We start from the raw sequence: 21,050 nt of genomic DNA on the forward strand, positions 1-21,050 counted from the left end.
TACCTCTAAATTAGTAACTGTGGGGTAGACAATCAAGACAGGCTGTTCAACATCATCCTCTAAAACTGCAACACGAGGCGCTGTCTCTTCCGGTATCTCAGGCACTGCTCCCCCTGAAACTGAATCTGGGACCACTGGAGTCAGACCTGGGATCACCTCCAGGTGTGATGAAATTTGGTTTGATTTAGTCTCCTCAGCTTTTCCATCGCCTGTGAAAACATAGCCTTGTTCCACAATGTCTTCTCCTGGATCAGGTTTGCCATCGCTGTCTAGATCGGGAATCTTGATATCATCTCGGCTCATCTTGAAAGGAAATTTTTGATTCATTGAACCTGACATCTCGGCTGATTATTACTTTCTTCTTTTTCAGACTCCAAAGTCGATATCCTTTGATGCCCTCTTCATATCCTAACATGATGCTTTCTTCTCCTCTTGGACTCAATTTTCCATCCCTTGTCTCTCTTGTCTGCCATGCCCATGCCTGGCATCCAAAAACTCTTAGATAGTTATAATCTATCTCTTTTAGTTCCCGTCCTTTCCACAAACTCATTGGAATATTGCTATTCCGTGCAGAAGTAGGAGACAAATTTCTGAGATGTACAGCAGTCATGAGAGCTTCTCCCCAAAATCTTTTATGAAGACCAGATTTTATCAGTAAACATCTCGTTGTATTCAGAATAGTTTCGTTGTACCTCTCAGATACCCCATTTTGCTGTGGAGTATATGCCACTGAGAAACGATGTAAGATTCCACATTCTTCCAGGTGTACTGAGAATTTTTTATCTGTGTATTCTCCACCATTGTCACTCTGGAATTCCTTAATTTTCCTATCATGCAGGCACTCCACTCTACGTTGAAATTTCTTGAAATTTTCAAATACTTCTGACTTCTTTTTCAATAAGTAGACCATAGAATACCTTGTTAAATCATCAATAAATGTGACAAAGTACTTAGCTCCATTGAAAGTCTTGGGTGTAAATTGACCTGCCACATCAGAATGGATTCTATCCAAGACCTTGCATGTATCTTCTCCACCTATGTTAGGAAATTTTAACCTTTTCATTTTCCCAGCATTACAAGTGTCACAATCAAAATTGTTAATTCCACATTTTTTATCCAAAGGAATTCTCTTCATATCATCTTCATTTAGATGCCCCAGTCTATCATGCCATATTATGGTAGATACTATGGATGCTTTCTTAGTCTCAGAAATAATCTTGACATCTTCAATGCTGACTCCTCCCACTGTAGTGATGTAATATAAATTATTTACGAGAAATGCCTTTAAGAAAACTTCTCCTTCATCTGATATCTCGTTCACCCCTTGATAACATGAGAACTTCATTCCCTTCTTGTCCAACACTCCTTGTGATAACAAATTATCTTTCAAATCAGGGATGTACAGTACATCTGAGAAGTCTATTGTAAATCCACCACATTCAGTGGAGATCTCCAATTTTATGGTGCCAATTCCTTTGACTTCCAAAGCATATCCATCACCCACAACAACTTGACCAGTTATGGGACAAAGATTTATGAATAAATCTTTTCTATTGGTCATGTGGTCTGATGCTCCACCGTCCAGTATCCATAATCCCCCACCTCCTATACTTTTCTCTTGGTGAGTACACAATGCTTTATATCCTCTTGTGATGACAGAAGCTCGCCCCTTCTTCACAGATTCAAAATTCTGATTCTTCTCAATAGAATTTTGTTTCTTGTCGGGGCACTGGAAAGATAGATGTCCCTCTGTTCCACATACATAACAGATGGGAGGATGGCTTTTTCTTCCACCTTTACCTTTGTTCTTTCCTTTCCCTTTAAATCTATTCACTCCATGCTCAGAAAACTCTGATTCCTTTGTGACCTTGTAAACTTGATGTGCATCGCTATTATCTTCAGATTTGAGCTCTTTCTTTTCTCTTGACATGCATAGCATCTTCTGCTCTTCCACAAGCATGTCACCCAATACTTCTCTTGAGACTAATTTCCCTTTCCGATAACTCTGGACAAAAAACTTCCAGTCAGATGGAAGGCCGTTTAGATATACATTAGCTAGCATATCATCATCAATTTCCATACCACATTTCTTGATTTTCCTGCGATAATCGTTTATTATGGCAACATATTGATAAATACTCATCTCCTTAGTCTTCTGTGTGTTCCACATAGCTCGATTGAAGCTGCATAGCTCAGAGCGGCCGTAACTCGTGCACATGGTCTCCAACGCTTCCCACGCTGCCTTAGCATTATCGCAGGCGTCCACATGCTCCAGAAAAGTCTTCTGAACGTTACGATAGATGAGTCCCAGACATGTGTTATCCAGCCTTTTCCTCCGTTTCACCTCATAATCCGGCGGATCTGCCGCGACTAACACACCGTTCTCTTCTATCGTCCACTCTTCAAAACCTTTGATAGCTTCAATACATTGAGCTTTTAAGAATAACCCCTTCATTCTTAGTGTCCACTCGTAATAGTTCGGCCCCTCAAGTTTATCCGCCACAGGTAACTGCCTTTGGGCTGACTCGCTATCCATCATTTGATTTTGCCGCCGTCCGGACATCGTTCCTCTTTTTTTTTCTTGTTACGAGTTCGACGAGTTATTACAAGCCAGACTCTGGTTGATTTGTACTCGAAGTTTATCACCGTTTACTCAAGCGATAGTCCTCTTCACCAACACGTTTAATTCTCCGCACTTATGCCTGCTGGGCCCATAACCTGATAAAAAATATTTGTTTCGGTAACCAGTGGACGAAATCTTCGTGCCACTATGAAAGCTTCGACAGTTAGTCCGGAGAAAAAACAGGATCCACTATCTACTTCAAGTTTTATTCTTCAACCATTTTTAAAAAGTCACAACAAAGTAACACAACAAACCCTTGACTACAAAAAAGTACATAGATACTATTTTCTGTTGATAAAAAAACGGCATTGTCCACGAATATACGAAATATACATTTGATAGAAATCTTAACACATTGTTTGGCACATCACCCCTATTGAAAATTTCTTATAAGTCTTACAGAAATTCTTATAAGAATTCTGTAAGACTTGTAGGATTCTATAAGTCTTACAGAATTCTTATAGGATTCTATAAGTCTTATAGAAATTCTTTTAGGATTCTATAAGTCTTACATATTTCTTATAGGAGTCTATAAGTCTTATAGAAATTCTTATAGGATTCTATAAGTCTTACAAAAATTCTTATAAGAAATCTGCATTTCTTATAGAATTCTACAATAATGCTGCGCAGGTCGCATACCTTTTATGTTTTCATCCAGCAGGCGTGTCACCATAACTTATGTTGGCAATTGATAATTATTTAAGGAATTCTACATATGATAATTTTTGGAAATTATGTATAACTCTTTTTAAGTAATGTTCTGCTAATTTCCTGGTTTTTTTCAGCATGGTATTTGACATAAATGGTTCCAAGAAGCGGAGGCTTCTTTAATGCTACTTGTTAGGTATAGCTGAGGGCACATGAAAAATTTTAGACTTATAAGATCTGTCTCTTTCGAGTCTACAGATTACTTGACCGATGGAAGTTCGATATGGGCCATGAATAACCACGATGTATACTACGATTGCATACGTTGCAGGATACTGTTCACATGGTTCCCTAGCAACCTAACAACCAAAACTTGTTTGGTTGTTAGGTTGCTAGGGATTGCTTTTATATGTTAATCATTCACTATGTCTTTGTGATAGCAGTTTAATAAAATAAGTCGTGTGCTTCTAACCAAAATAAGGCATTGACCTCATTCGGTAAGTATTAAAAAACTGGCATTCCTAGTATTATGTTACCTTAAACAGATAGTTTCGTTGAATTTTAAACTTTTCATCATTAATTTAGATAGAAATGTATATTTTTCAGATTGTGGCATATCTAACATAAGAGGAAGTTTTAATGAAAACCGTGTTTTAATGGACAAAGAGAGTGATTTAGTCGTCTCTGAAGAGAATGAGAATGAATTTGTATGAGTATGCCAACATCTGCACAGTTATTATTTTATGGAAAATATATCAACTATTATTATCAATCAGTGTTTCTGTGATTCCTATTAATTTCCCTAAATCTTGCACTTATTGTTAGCCATATTCTACGTATCCTTTTCTCTAAAATGGCATCAAATTCCATTTTGCTTTGCTTATTTCTTTCATTATCTATCCAAATCTGCATGTAGAGGTCTCATTCTCTCTGGTATCTTAAATAAACATTGTTCATATGAATTTTATTTATCAAATTTTACTCTTCCTTCCCATATAATTTCTTGAAGTACCTATCCCCAGTGGAAATTGAATTTTATTTCATTTGCTTCTTCAATTTTCAAGGTTAAATCATATTCCATATTGCAATTCCTGTATCTTTCATTGCGTAATGATTGCCAAAGTTGTATTCAATTATCAGTCCATCATTCTAGGCTATGGTTGGTTTCATTGATTTTAGTTTCTTTTAGCATGTGGGGACATTAACCCTATACAGAACCCATGCCTTAAAAGACCTCTATGGTATCTCGCCTTTTCTGGCCAGCCAGGTGAACTTAACAGAGCTTCAATGTCCTTTTTGATGTACACTGATGATAGACATCTACATTTGGTTCATGGGAAATCATTAGGTTTGCTGTATACCAGATATAGGCGTCTACATTTGGATTGAATTAGGTATAATGCTAACTTTGTACTCTCAGTAGGGATGTAAATCTTATGTAGCTTTTTATAGAAGTTTGTGCAAGTGTTTTAAGCATGTTGATATGATATTTATAATAAATATTTCCATCAGAAAATTTGTTATAAATAACATTTTGTAACTGATAGTTAGAAGAAATTTTCTTATTGAAAAATTCTTATAAGAAATATGCCCATTTTCTGATAAGAAATTTTCTTATAGAAAAGTTCTTATAAAAAATTTTCTTATAAGAAATATGCCCAATTTCTGATAAGCAATTTTCTTATAGAAAAATTCTTATAAGAAATTTTCTTATAAGAAATATGCCCAATTTCTGATAAGAAATTTTCTTTTAGAAAAATTCTTATAAGAAATATTCTTATAAGAAATATGTCCAATTTCTGATAAGAAATTTTCTTATAAGAAATTTCCAATAGGGACCACCCAGCCAGCACATAATAAGTTTTGGCGATATGAAAACACTTAAGGCACTTAAAAGTAAGCTGATTGGCCTTTCTTATGGGTTTCTTACAGCCAGGCCCACAAACATCCAGAATAATGACAAAATTGAGGCCTAACTTTCAGCTTTTCCCTATATTTAGTTATTATTCCATCGTATTAGAGTACATATTTGTTAAGACATTTATGTATAAGATTGTTTCCATTCGTGGTGCTTCTGTGTAATGAGGAGAAATAGCATCATACGGCCATAATTTGAAAATCATTCACTTTTATGATATAATGGTGAAACCACGGTAGTAAGAAAGAAACATGTTTGTACATGAATAGCTACGTGGGATATAAAAATTTCGGAAAGAAAACTCTAATATATATCAATAATTTTTTTAATCAGGTCATCTGAACAAAAATGAAAATTCAAAAATGTCAGATTGAGTGGACCTCGAATAAATTCAGTTTGCTTCATGCACACAGCATCCAAGTTTTTCTATATAGGTGCATAATTACATTTTAAATTGATACCTACACCTTATATCCTTACGTAATACAGTGGTTAGCCTGCCCAGCTGATGAGACTGGTAACAACCCCTATGAAAAAATTGTATAAAACTGTTTCGAATTTTTATACATTCTTATACATTGCCATGGCAATGTATAAAAATTTGAAACAGTTTTATACAATTTTTTCATAGGGGAAGTTTGATTCTTCTTGGTAATTTTTTTTCTTTCTACCATAAGGAAAAAGTACGTATGTATATCATGCTTTGCATCTTCACCAGCAAGTCCCTTGCAGCTGTTAATTTTGTTTCTATTTACAGTAAAATCTGTTATTAGGGATGGACGGATCCAGGATTTTTTTCGGATCTGGATTCGGTTCGGATCCTTGGTTTTCGGAGCCCGATCTTTCGGATCGGATATTTTCGGATCTAAATTCATTTTCAAGTTCCTGACGCTGAGATTCGATGCGATGATCGTTCAATCTCTTGGGAAGAGTCACACTATGTGCCAGTCGTAATTTGCCTTTTTTATTTTCCACGGCTGAAATTCTCCTACGTAACCTCTGCAAGAGCTTTCAAACAAAATGGTTCATGAGTAGGACGCAAGAATCACATCCGACGGCGCATTTGCAGGGAGAATTGGAACTCTTTCCACCATTATGGGGCGTCGCATTCACTGAAGCTATTATTCAAAATTTCGGATCCAGATCCAATGTCTTCCGCGAGTTTGGATCCAATGTAACAGATGTAGGGCAATCCCTAATGGAAATTTCCTATCAGAAATTGGGCATTTTTCTTATAAGAAAATTTCTTATAAGAATTTTTCTTATAAGGAAATTTCTTATCAAAAGTATCAATTACAAAATGTTATTTATTAGAAATTTTCTCATGGAAATATTTATTATAAATATCATATCATCATGCTTAAAACACTTGTGCAAACTTCTATAAAAAGCTACATGAGATTTACATCCCTCCTAAGAGTACAAAGTTAGCATTATACCTAATTTTTTCCAAATGAAGGTGCCTATATCTGGTACACAGCAAACCTAATGATTGCCCATGTACCAAATGTAATGTCTATCTTTAGTGTGCATCAAGCAAGGACATTCAAGTTCTGTAAAGTTCACCTGACTGGCCAGACAATGCGAGATACCATAGAGGTCCTTCAGGTCATGGGTTCTGCATAGGGTTAACGCCCCCCACATTTTAAAACTAAAAAACTAAAAGCAATGAAACCAACGATATCCTTGGAATGATGGACTGATAATAGAATATGGCTTTGGCAATCACTACGCAATGAAATATAAAGGAATTGCAATATGGAATGATTTAACCTGGAAAATTGAAGAAGCAAATGAAATAAAATTCAAGTTCGACTTGGGATACTTCAAGAAATTATTTGGGAAGGAAAAGGAAAAATTGATAAATCGAATATATAGGAGAAATATTTATTTAAGATACCAGAGAGAATGACCTCTACATGCAGATTTGGATAGATAATGAAAGAAATAAATAAAGTAAAATGGAATTTGATGCCATTTGGAGAAAAGGATAGGTAGAATATGGCTAACAATTAGTGCAAGATTTAAGGAAATTAATAGGAATCCCAGAAACACTGATTGAGAATAATAGTTGATGTATTTTCCATAAAATAATAATTGTGCAGATGTTATTTAGGTTTACTCATACAAATTCATTCTCTCCAGAGACGACTAAATCACTCACTTTGTCCATTGAAACACTGTTTTCATTAAAACTTCCACTTATATTAGATATGTCACAATCTGAAAAATATACAAGTCTATCTAAATTAATGATGAAAAGTTTAAAATTCCACGAAACTGTTTGTTTAAGGTGACATGATTTTAGGAATGCCAGTTTTGTAAGACTTACCAAATGAGGTCAATGCCTTATTTTTGTTAGAAACACACGACTTATTTCATTAAACAGGTCACACAAAAACATGGTGAATGATTAACATAGGCATGGGCAAAAAATACCGGTATTCGGTAGTACCGAGTATTATTTTTTTTCTACTTCGGTAGTACCGGCCAGTATTTTTTTAGCGGTACTACCGAAGTATCGGTACTAGAAATACCGGTACTTCGACGGCGCTGCCATCTTATGTATTATCAATGAACTACCTACCCAGCTACTTAAATAATCGAGTGCTGATAATATATCAAGCGAAGAAGGCCATTTCCAAGAAATAAACACCAATTCACAATGAATTTGAGCAAGAAGTGTTTATGTAATTAATGTCAAGGATATTTCCCAAGAAATTATAACAAGAGACAAGAAAATGTAGATGCACACTTATGCCATAAGTGCACATCTTGATTATAAGCTCACTAAAAGTAATACCATCCGTTTATTTTAATTTAAACTGATGTTATAAGCACTGATACAGTTAACCAACGTAGGAAGAGACTGAAAAATAGTGATGCTATCATGATATTGGCTAAGATTATTAACAATAGTCATCAACTTTTTTAATGTATTAAAAATGTTCATCCGTTTCTCGTTTTTTTTTACATACAACCAATCCAGTGCACCACCAAAAGAAGACCAAATTAATTATGCTCCTTAATTATGAAGATGTGTCCTCCTTCCTTAGCTTATTTATTCTTTTCTCGTCATTTAACGGTACTTTTACAAAACTGTGAGTTCGAGACAAGTGTTATCATTATATTGACATAGGCGGATCCAGGGGGGGGGGAGGGGCACGGGGGCACGTGCCCCCCCCAGACCCTCAAAAATATGCATGATTATTAATACGGTCCCATTATCATTGCGTTCGTTTTGTATTACGAGGTATCCTTGTGCCCCACCCAGAACAAAATCCTGGATACGGCCTTGCTTGTGCCCCACCCAGAAAAAAATCCTGGATCCACCCCTGATTATTGATATAGAAGGTATTCATTTTACTCAAATAAGATAAGAAAAGTCAAAGTTATATCGAACTCCACATATGTATTTCTTTATCTGAAATAAATGGAACAGCGACCTACACGTCAAATTTTATTCGATCGCAGTATTTTAGCCATAACTAACACCAATTCTTGTAGTGTAAAATCATAAAACTAAATGTCTTAACATTATAGGGGCTTTTTATAGGTAATCTCAGACTGAAACGTAAGCTCTGTGAATAAGAAGACTTTTCATTATAAGTTCTCGGCAGAAGACGTTCTAATGTTGGTCTCGAGTCCGAAAAAGCCGTTGGCTTTAGGAAAACAAGTCATCTGATGGAGTTCCCAAGAGAACTTTACACTTCGTATATGCCAGGAAAACACCAAAATTTAATGGTATGCACCAAAATCATTGCCTTTAAAAACTTCATCGCTATCACCCTTCTCACTATTATAGAATCTATCCTCCATGTATTTTTCCGATAAATTTTCGAAAAAAAAATCCAGTTAATGATTGGTTTAGTGTATTCTTGCTGTATGTTACGCTAATTTGACGAAATACCGGATAATTAGGGCAATACAAGAGATAAATCATGAATTATTAACATATTTTATCAATTATGAAAGTACCAGTATACCGGTACTTTTTCGCCGGTACTACCGGGAGAGTACTATTATTGCTTTTTAATACTCATCACAAAAATACCGGTACTTTTTCAAGTACCGCCCATGCCTAGATTAACATATAAAAGCAATACCTAGCAACCTAACAACCAAACAAGGTTTCCATGGCAACCGTATCCTGCACCGTATGCAATCGTAGTATACATCGTGCTTATTGATGGCCCATATCAAACTTCCATCGGTTAAGTTATCTATAGACTCGAAACAGACAGATTTTATAAGTGTACAATTTTTCGTGTGCTCTTAGGGATATATTTTAACAAGTCTCATAAGAAGAAGCCTCAACCCTATTGAAAATTTCTTATAAGTCTTACAGAAATTCTTATAAGAATTCTGTAAGACTTATAGGATTCTATAAGTCTTACAGAATTCTTATAGGATTCTTTAAGTCTTACATATTTCTTATAGGATTCTATAAGTCTTATAGAAATTCTTATAGGATTCTATAAGTCTTACAGATTTCTTATAGGATTCTATAAGTCTTATGGAAATTCTTATAGGATTTTATAAGTCTTACAAAAATTCTTATAAGAAATCTGCATTTCTTATAGAATTCTACAATAATGCTGCGCGGGTCGCATACCTTTTAGGTTTTTATCCAGCAGGCGTGTCACCATAACTTATGTTGGCAATTGATAATTATTTAAGGAATTCTACATAAGATAATTTTTTGAAATTATGTACATATAACTCTTTTTTAAGTAATGTTCTGCTAATTTCCTGGTTTTTTTCAGCATGGTATTTGACATAAATGGTTCCAAGAAGCGGAGGCTTCTTTAATGCGACTTGCTAGTATATATAGCTGAGAGCACATGAAAAATTGTAGACTTATAAGATCTCTCTGTTTCGAGTCTACAGATTACTTGACCGATGGAAGTTCGATATGGGCCATGAATAACCACGATGTATACTACGATTGCATACGTTGCAGGATACTGTTCACATGATTCCCTAGCAACCTAACAACCAAAACTTGTTTGGTTGTTAGGTTGCTAGGGATTGCTTTTATATGTTAATCATTCACTATGTCTTTGTGATAGCAGTTTAATAAAATAAGTCGTGTGCTTCTAACCAAAATAAGGCATTGACCTCATTTGGCAAGTATTAAAAAACTGGCATTCCTAAAATTATGTTACCTTAAACAGATAGTTTCGTTGAATTTTAAACTTTTCATCATTAATTTAGATAGACATGTATATTTTTCAGATTGTGGCATATCTAACATAAGAGGAAGTTTTAATGAAAACAGTGTTTTAATGGACAAAGTGAGTGATTTAGTCTTCTCTGAAGAGAATGAGAATGAATTTGTATGAGTATGCCAACATCTGCACAGTTATTATTTTATGGAAAATACATCAACTATTATTCTCAATCAGTGTTTCTGTGATTCCTATTAATTTCCCTAAATCTTGCACTTATTGTTAGCCATATTCTACGTATCCTTTTCTCCAAAATGGCATCAAATTCCATTTTGCTTTGCTTATTTCTTTCATTATCTATCCAAATCTGTATGTAGAGGTCTCATTCTCTCTGGCATCTTAAATAAACATTGCTCATATGCATTTTATTTATCAAATTTTACTCTTCCTTCCCATATAATTTCTTAAAGTACCTATCTCCAGTGGAACTTGAATTTAATTATTACATTTTCTTCTTCAATTTTCCAGGTTAAATCATATTCCATATTGCAATTCCTGTATCTTTCATTGCGTAATGATTGCCAAAGTTGTATTCAATTATCATTCCATCATTCTAGGCTATCGTTGGTTTCATTGATTTTAGTTTCTTTTAGCATGTGGGGACATTAACCCTATACAGAACCCATGCCCTGAAAGACTTCTATGGTATCTCGCCTTGTCTGGCCAGCCAGGTGAACTTTACAGAGCTTCAATGTCCTTTTTGATGTACACTGATGATAGACATCTACATTTGGTTCATGGGAAATCATTAGGTTTGCTGTATAAGATATAGGCGTCTACATATGGATTGAATTAGGTATAATGCTAACTTTGTACTCTCAGTAGGGATGTAAATCTTATGTAGCTTTTTATAGAAGTTTGCGCAAGTGTTTTAAGCATGTTGATATGATATTTATAATAAATATTTCCATCAGAAAATTTGTTATAAATAACATTTTGTAACTGATAGTTAGAAGAAATTTTCTTATAAGAAAAATTCTTATAAGAAATTTTCTTATAAGAAATTTTCTTATAAGAAATTTTCTTATAAGAAATATGCCCAATTTCTGATAAGAAATTTTCTTATAGAAAAATTCTTATAAGAAATATGCCCAATTTCTGATAAGAAATTTTCTTATAGAAAAATTCTTATAAGAAATTTTCTTATAAGAAATATGTCCAATATCTGATAAGAAATTTTCTTATAAGAAATTTCCAATAGGGAACTTCTTGGAACCATTTATGTCAAATATCATGCTGAAAACGCCAATAAATTAGCAGAACATTACTTAACAAAGAGTTATACATTATTTCCAAAAAATCTTATAAGAATTTCTTAAATAATTATAAATTGCCAACATAAGTTATGGTGACTTAAATGCATGCCGGATAAAAACCTGAAAGTTATGTGACCTGCGCAACATTCTTATAGAATGCTATAAGAAATGCAAAGTTCTTATAAGAATTTCTGTAAGACTTATAGAATCCTATAAGAATTTCTGTAAGACTTATAGAATCCTATAAGAATTCTGTAAGACTTATAGAATCCTATCAGAATTCTGTAAGACTTATAAGAAATTTCCAATAGGGATATCCGCGGATATTTGGATCCGAGGTATCCGATCCGACCATCCCTATCTGTTACCAGTTCTTCAGCTCTTATAAAGACTCGTTGAATACATTAACACTGGCAAGCTTTATATTCATGCCGGACAGAGTTCTTATCAGCATAGCATGCATTGTAGGATGGGCCGAAAAAAGGTTTCTTTTTCCTGATAAAATTTTCCCTTTGCAGGAAAGTTGCAAAATGATATAAGGATCTCATACTCAAATTTTTTTTCAAATCAGATGATATTAACCACTGCCGCCCGGGCTCTAAAGTTTTAAATTTTGCGAAAAATCAGGCTGATTTCAGAATCAAACAGCTATATGAAGACGAATGTTATGAAAATATGGGATAATGGATAGTATTAAAGAGTGGAGGTATGTATATAGTTTATAAAATGAAATTTGAAGTATATTTGACAAAATCTATGGTTCAAACAATGTCAATGAACTAACAACAAAATTAGAGTATAGACCACCCGCACAAAACAACTGATTTTTTGCCTACGTTTCTAAAATTCCATTTTGGGGGCTAAATCACAGGTAAAATAATATTTATATCGATTGAATTTAAGTTTTTAGCAAATAAATCATCATATTTTATCATATAGCAAGTAAATAATCCCACAAAAAGTTATAATAAGGTAATTTATTTTAAATTAACATCAATCATAAAGACGAATAACATACCTGTGGAGCTATTTTCAACAAGAAATTCAGCCAAGGCTGAGAAAGAACAGAACCTGAACACCAATCATTTCAATAAGTAGCTCTCTGCTAGTTTCGTGAAGAAACTACCGAGAACTCACCACGAGGAAGTGTCTACCATGATGATGCTATGATTGATTTTAATTTGATGATTAAATGATGAACTTTAGAGCCCAGGCGGCAGTGGTAAATATCATCTGATTTGAAAAAAATTTTGTGTGCGAGATCATTATATCATTTCGCAACTTTCCCACACAAGGCAAATTTGATCAGGAAAAAAACCTTTTTTCCGCCCACCCTATAATGTGTAGTACACAATTCTGCCGCCTTTGTCACTCATCCAACAGAAGCGTCTTTTGTTAATCTGAGGATATTTGATGGCTTTCCTTTCCTATTCTTCCCTGAAATCCTTTCCTTGCCTTATAAAAATCCCTTACCTTACGATAAGCTGCTTAGCAGGTTTTCCCATAAGAAGACCATAAGGAATGAATAACTCTCTTCCTTTGTGCCATCTGGGTGGTGGCAGACTGTGTTGAATCACAGGCATTGAGAGGAGTGGAGTTTACCTTCAATTTACCAATTGAAAATTAAAGATAAATGGACAATTTTTCAGCAAAAAAGATTCCCAACTCCATAAATATTTTTCAGAGTCTTAATTAATATCCAACATTCCCATTCTTTCCACACTCTAATTGAAGTTTGTTTAAATTTAAATGTGGTTTGGTTCACAAAGGCTCCAGAAGACATCTCAATTTTTCATAAATGCCCGAGGATCTCTACATGTTCAATTGACCTTACAAGATTGTTATACATATATGTACGTCCATTTCTCCATAAGCCTAAGGGGTGTTAACAATGGGGGCTCCGCCATTCCTCAGTGGGAGAGATGACTGCACTCACTGGTGGAGTAGTAGGGTAGTAATAAGCCTCTGAGTGCCATCTACTTCACTGGAGTAGTACTTGTGACAAATACCTCTTGCATTTCAATCGAATGAAACTGCTTAAAAAATTTCTGTGATGTCATTTTTTGGCATGGCTATATGCTGTTTTTTTATTTTACTGTACAAATAAATCTTAATTGCTTACTGTTAAATGATTTATCTTGTTCCTCTCAAAAGACTACATAATACGTATTGGCTCGTGTCACGTTGATTGTGTGAGAGAGTGTGCAGTGAGCTTATTAAGTCACGTCCCTCTTGGTGGTTGGTGATCAGTGCCGTATTTGGAGGCCCCAGAACAAGACAGGCCCCCCTAAACGAACCTCTAGCCCCTCCATCCCACCAAACTTCTCCCCCCACCCCATGACCCTGTGTACCCAGATTACTCAATCTGATACTGTAAGTAAATCAATACGTACTATGGAGTGGGGGTACTCACCATCGGTTGGTATTACCGATTAAAAAAGATAAACAATTGGAATTAATCGCTATAAATGTACTTAACTATTTAATTCGATCATTACTTTGTACAAGAGTTAACTTTTATTTGTTAAAATTTCTCATTAATTACAAATTCATAACTAACTTCAGTTAATATAACACATTTGTTAAATTTGGATGAATTTTAGATGTGTTTCAATATGGGCGAGAAGCTTGTCCAAAAGACGAAGGGGAAAATAAAATTGGTGTACTCTTGAGTGTGGCAGGGTATTTGTTGTTAAGATACAATAAGTAGGTCCTGACAAATACGTCCAAAACAAATTGGGTTCGATTGGTTTGCCCGCCCAAGTGTTTATGTATGTACTCTCAGAGACACTGTCTGCAATGGCACAAATATGTACCCCCTCTGCAACATCATAGTGTTATACATGTGATCAAAGGTGTACCCAGGATCAAAACTGGGGGGGGGGGGGCAAGCCATGGCCATTTAAGTTGTAACATTTTAGCATGGAAAAGGTGAATGAAACCAAAATGTTAAGAAAATTATAATAGCCCTTCATTGTCTCTATTGTCTCTCATTGTCTAGGTCTTTTCTCTTTTTTAATGCATTAAACTTGGTATTTTTTTCTTTTTATTGCATGAGAAAACCCTTGTTACATATTTTTTTCGTTGGCATGGGTACATTTTTCTGCAACAACTTATGATTGCAAAAATATAGCATATGGGGGGCATCGACAAAGAGTCCATTGGGGAGTGATGGAAAAGTTCCTCAAGTTGGGAAGAAGTGTTAGTATAAAGTAGCATAAACAGTAGAACTTTGGTGATAGAATGAAGCATCCAATTGCAGAGATATTAATAGGGAGAGGGCTGAAGTTATGCTTGAAAATTCCACGGAGCAACGTACAATTCTCAGGACAAATCATACAAAGGAATAGTAACAACAAAAATATGATGGAAGAAATGGGTGCAGGAGAGCGTGCGTCACTCAGGGGTCACCCAGTGCAACAACTGGGCTGTGGCAGACATACGTACGTGTCCTGACTTACAGACTTCATTATGCCTGTAATGATTGCTGTGCCTCTATTGCAATGGCATTTTTGGAACTGATCTCCATATTTAATTTTTGCTTTTGAATATTACTCAAGATGCTGTTCTGATCGCAGTAAAAGTGTAAGAACACTGCATTGTCATCCAGCATTTTAAAATATGGTTTCAATTGACTCTATTGTTTGTTTTTCTTCTTTCAGCTGTGGACCAGATCTCCCAGCTGCCATCTCCTGCTAAAGAGTTGACACCACCATTGACATCTTTGGTGCTCCGTTTCCCCAAGAACCTCAGCGCACAAACTCTATTGCCTCTGCTCACAGCATCCTTCTCAGAAAAATCTCTTGAGGTAGTTGCTGCCTGAGGCTTTCACGCAATTTTACATAAGTATTATGTAGTTTACAAATGTTCCTCCAGAACTTATTAACCCTTTTGCACTGGACGTCGGCTGGAGCCAACGGACATTTTCATTGCACAGAAGACCTCACGTTGGGTATAGCTGTCACAGATTTCTCATCGCAAGTGACTGGATGTTGGCTCTGGCTAATGCGAGGAAAGGGAAGTGACCACTGAGGTAGCAATTGTCGGATGCATTCAGGCCCGGCCACCTTAGGGCCACTCCTCAGCAATTAAGCCCGACCCTCCCACTCATTTACGACCATCCTCACCACAGGAATCCGTTTCGAAGTGGTTATATTGTCAATAGGTTTTTTCAATGATATATTTTGTTGCATACTAAAATTTTTTTTACTATGGAATGAATTCTTTGTTTTGTTCAGTGCATAAGCAATTTTTAAACAAAGTTTTAGCATTAAAAATAACAGACTCCCGGACTTATAGCCTTATTATTACCTTGTATTTACTAACTTTCTTGTTATTTACTCTAGAAACCCATTTAAAATTCCACAATGCTTTAAAAAATGTTAGTAATTCTTTTAGAAGAGTAAATTATTGAAAATCAAATACAATGTTTGGTTGAAAAAAATACTGGAAATGCAATTAAGTTGAGATCCATGAAAGTGGTTTTATTTTTTGCTAAAATTCGTTTTAAAACTATTTAATTTCAGTGTTACAGAAATATATAGTTCGGATATATAGTGTGGTATTTCGGTGTCTTGGTGATGATATTATAATGTCAAAATTTTGCACATTACTGGGTCTTTTATTATTTTTTGGTGCACATTACACGATTGCTTATACTTTTGTATTTTCATTGTACATAACATTAAATACAATTTCAGCAGTACAAAATTTCTGATAAAACCAAATAGAGTAAATGGTTCAAGGTACATATATCAATGGTTCAAGCGTTAATATCATAGAGCAGGCTAGAAAAGGTGCACCCTGAACACTTCACTTGATTAATTGTCTTTGTGAGGAAGACTAGAGCAAAAATTGATTCGTCTCGTTTGAAGACTTCCATAAAGACCCATTGTAACCTGAAAGCAAGAAGTGCTAGCAGTTGGGGGAAGTGAAGGAAGGAACAGAAAGGATAGAAGGAGAGGGGGTGCTAATTATTAGCGGACGGATCTTCGGATATTCGGTGCTCCATTGAGCTTCAATGGGAAAAAAAAATAATTTCAATACACCCCTGGTTCATTTATTTGAATCCGATTGCGTTTAGTTATGTGTCCTTCTTTCATGGCCTTTGTTGACCAATTGCCAACAGCTGTAATAAGAAACTAAGCGATTTTGTTGAACCTACCTTCCCTCGGCATTTGTGCGGGCCCCTGGCTGAATGCATTAATACACCAATATTCAAAAAAATATTTTCACCACTTCTCATTCTAAGCTCATCCAAGATGAACCCACAAGATGGAACTCCCTTTTTTAAATGATGAGGTGTCTTCTGCAACAGAAGCAAGCAATAACATTAGCTGCCTCTAACTTGGGCTTTAATGTGGACATAACTCCACCACAGTGCGATGCTATCAAGTACCGTATTTCCCAGCCTATAAGACGCACCGGCGCATAAGACGCACCTGGACTTTTCAGGTTAGAATTTACGAAAAAAACTAATATACTTGGATAATACAAAAAAGAATTTTAATGATAACATTTTACATAAAAACGGAACTTCTTATATTAAAAAATTTTAAAATTATTAATGAGCAAATATATCAGAGTTTATTCATCATAGAACCCCAGAAATTCCTCATCACTGCTGCTAAAATCATTCGCGTGGATATTTTCTCGGGAGTCGTCACTTTCCTCATACAAAATGTCATCTTCACTTCCATCTAGCGCATTGCTGATTCCACACTTTTTGAAAGACTTTATGATAGTCTCAGTTTTTACTTTCTGCCAGGACTTTTTCACCCACTCACAAACGGTAGAAATTGACGGCCGTTTCATTCTTCCGGTCGGTGTGAAATCGTGAGTTGGTGCCTCAATCCACTTTATCCATTCTTCACGCATAAATCCCTTGAATGGTTTATTGATTGAAACATCCAAAGGCTGCAGTTGAGAAGTCAATCCACCAGGAATCACAGCAAGATGCGTCTTCAGTTCTGTAGCAAGGATTTTTGCGGACTCCGTTATATGGGCCTTAAACTGATCGCACACTAACAAAGACGATTTCTTCAGAAGTCCACCTGGACGCCGGGACCACACCCTCTGCAACCTCAGTTTCATACCCTCTCCATCCATCCATCCCTTAGGATGAACATGGATATAAATTCCATGTGGAATTGTACACTTAGGCAGCGTTTTTAGTTTAAAGATCAACAAAGGAGGGAGTTTTGAACCATCAGCGCAACACGCAAGGACAACAGTATAGCGTGTTTTTTCGTTGCCGGAAGTCTTTATCGTAACTGTCTTTGCACCTTTAACGTCCACAGTTCTATTTGATGGCACATCAAATGTCAAGGGAACCTCATCCATATTTCCTATCTGTCCTATTTCAAAACACTTCATTTTTCTCAGGTTAAGTACGTATTTATGGAATTCGATAATTTTTCTTTCGTATTTGGGTGGCAGTTTTTGTGCTATTGTGGTTTTAGTACGCATGCACAGACCATTTCTCTTCATAAATCTTTCACACCACGACGTTGTCCCAGAAAAATCAGCAATAGACATATCTATCGCCAACTTTCTCGCTTCTATTAAAATCATTTTTGTTGAAACAGTGATCCCGTTCTTCCTGTGATTTATTATCCAGGTCTTAACGTGCTCCTCAAGCTTTGGCCATTTCAGAGAACATGAACGTAAAGTGTTCTTACTCTTATTTGCATTCATTAAATCTACCTTCTGCTTCCGCCATTCTCGTATCATCTTCTCGGTTGGAGGTGGGCCGAAACGCCTTGCAGCTGCCCGGTTGCCGTGTTCCGAAGCATATTTCACGACTTCAAGTTTAAACGCAATACTGTACGACAATCTTCTCTCTTTAGATCCCATTAGGTTACTCCAATTTTGACTTTTTATACAGAAATTACCAAGTTTCTGTGCTTAGAAGCACATGTGCAGACTAAATAGAAAGATACGTATTACGCCTGAACTGACTGAACACCGAGCTCATACATTGTTACCTAAGGTTGAGTGCCGGTGGTGCCGGTAGACTCGTGAGTTTATCGTGAGAGATACAATGTATTAGCATATAGATGACATCTCCTTTGGCTCAATGTATGTAAGTTTTGCAGCAGCACCCATTGCAAGATTAAACTAAACATGCTACATTGTATGCATTTCTGATTTATCCGGGAATTTTTTTTAAGGGAGTTAGACATCGACGTATTAAAACTTTATTTCTAACAACCTGCTCAAAAGAGTGCTATTATCAAAATTTTTAATGAATTGAACTATTTTCAATGCCTGATACACTAAAAAATACTTAATGGTAATTATTTATCCTGTCAAAACGGTTGCTTATTATAGGACGAAGTTATACCCGTGATATCTGTATACCATCAGCGCATAAGACGCAGGCAAATTTTACAGCACATTTAGGAGAAAAAAAGTGCGTCTTATCGGCCGGGAAATGCGGTAATTGATTGATGTTCTGTATGTTTTTGAAGGAGCTATATTTCTTGCCAGTGGAAGGGCAGTCACAGTTTCTTATGCTATCTCCCTTGAGAATAGCATTATTAATTTCCGAGAAACTAATAAGCTTTCGCATAGTCATACAAGATTTTGTCGATGATTTGCTGTTTTCCATGGAAAGTTTATATGAATATCTGGAAAAAGAACAATTATTCGCTTTTGCCACAAATCTTGATGTACGACTCAAAATCAGTGATTTCCAAAATTCAAATAAAGTTGAGATGATAAAAAATAAACTGGCTTTGGTGATGACAAGTCTGTCTAAACGAAGTCACCCGACAAAAACCGATACCTTAGGAAAAGTTCAACCGAAAATATCTGATGTAAAGCAACAACAATCAATGTGGGGAATTTATTAAATAATAAATATTTATATTAAATATTTATTAAATAAAAAAGTTGATTTTTTAAATGTATTTAATGTATACTTTTTTATTTGTACATTCATCAAGTGAAATAGAAGAATAACATTGCACAATTCTAGTATTTGAAATTCCACATACATATTCGAATATGTATTTGAGCTATAATTTAATATTCGAATTCAATATTTGAATTCAAGAAATCTGCTATTCGACCCATCTCTTGTTGAAACACATAAATACAATTGTATAAAAGACAGTAGTGTCCTTCATTTCCGAAGGATATGAAAAAATGGTACCTATCACTGAAACCTCTCTATAGTGAGCCTCCATAATCAAATTGCCCAAATTTTGGTCCCCTCCATTATGATGTATAGAGGTTTTACTGTACTACACTCTCCAATTTTCTCATCATAGACAAAGTAATTTTCAGCATTTTAAATTTATTTTAAATATTTGGTACGCTCAGTAGCTTAATATAATGAAATCCAAGGAACTTTAAAAGTAGAGAATTTGTTATTGTATAATTCATTATTGCAAAACAAAAATTTTTTTCACTAATTTTTCTGTGATTATGTAGCTGAAAATATAAGTTTCAAGGAAGCCGACAGAATTCATTACCATTGAAGGCATTCTTCTCACGAACTTGTAAATCACAGGATGTGTGTAATAGTGAAGAGAATAAATTCATTTGAAGAAATTTGGGAGAGATATCACTGCAAGGTCTGGAAGTCATGAAAAAGAAAGCCCTGTTTTTGTTGGGCCATCTTTACCGCTTCACGGAAATTAAAGACCCCACTGCACTCCACTCCTTTTTCTCAGCTGTTTTCCTTCCCATAGTTTTATATTACTCTCCAATCTGCCCATCCATGTCAGCCCAACTAACCTCAAATCCCTTAATTGCACCCTCTCACCCTCCCCACTCCGCCTGCGTGTTATTCCCAGAATATCCCTGACCAAGTGCTCACCTTTATATTGCCTCTCCTCCCTTCTAAATTCGCTCCCTCCTTGCATCCATCCTTTTTACCTGCCATGCAAGATATTCACCACACAAGCTTTGTCCCATCTGTCTGCCAATTGAATGTTTTCCCCTCACTGTAAGGGCCATTTGTGGGCTGTTTGTGAAAAAAATTACGTAAATGAATAGTCTCCAAAGTATGCCTCATACACCATTCTGCAGGTGACTTTCCCATGCTTTGTACGCTACATATCTCCAACGGGACAACGGAAACATCCTTCAGAGCACATTTGCAACCCGCTTTAACAGTAACCCACGTCCTTTGATTCTGACTTTGAGGGAGATTTTCACTTTGGGAAAGGAGAAAAAAGTGTCTGCTGGGGAATTGTTATGATGCCATTTTTGGCCAGGTACTCAGTAGTAATCATAAACCCTGGATGCTGTCTAGGTGGGTTGCGCACATTCTCGAATTAATGTTTTGCTTGTGCACTTCAAGGGAGCATAGGAAGCATGGGAAACTTTCATTTTTTTCATTGTGTAGTGATACCTCTAAAAAA

At 35.6% G+C, this 21,050-nt stretch overlaps 1 protein-coding gene across 2 annotated transcripts in view; it reads left to right on the forward strand.

Moving 5' to 3' along the window:
• LOC124169056 (alanine--tRNA ligase, cytoplasmic) overlaps positions 1-21,050 on the forward strand; it is a 253,582-nt gene that overhangs the window by 225,334 nt on the left and 7,198 nt on the right. For both annotated transcript variants that reach the window (XM_046547527.1, XM_046547526.1), the window contains exon 20: positions 15,339-15,484. In XM_046547527.1, coding sequence (XP_046403483.1) covers positions 15,339-15,484 — 146 coding nt within the window. The remainder of the gene's footprint in view (positions 1-15,338; positions 15,485-21,050) is intronic.

The sequence above is a fragment of the Ischnura elegans genome, chromosome 12 (assembly GCF_921293095.1).
Source record: "Ischnura elegans chromosome 12, ioIscEleg1.1, whole genome shotgun sequence".
In the NCBI taxonomy this organism is placed as follows: Eukaryota; Metazoa; Arthropoda; class Insecta; order Odonata; family Coenagrionidae; genus Ischnura; species Ischnura elegans.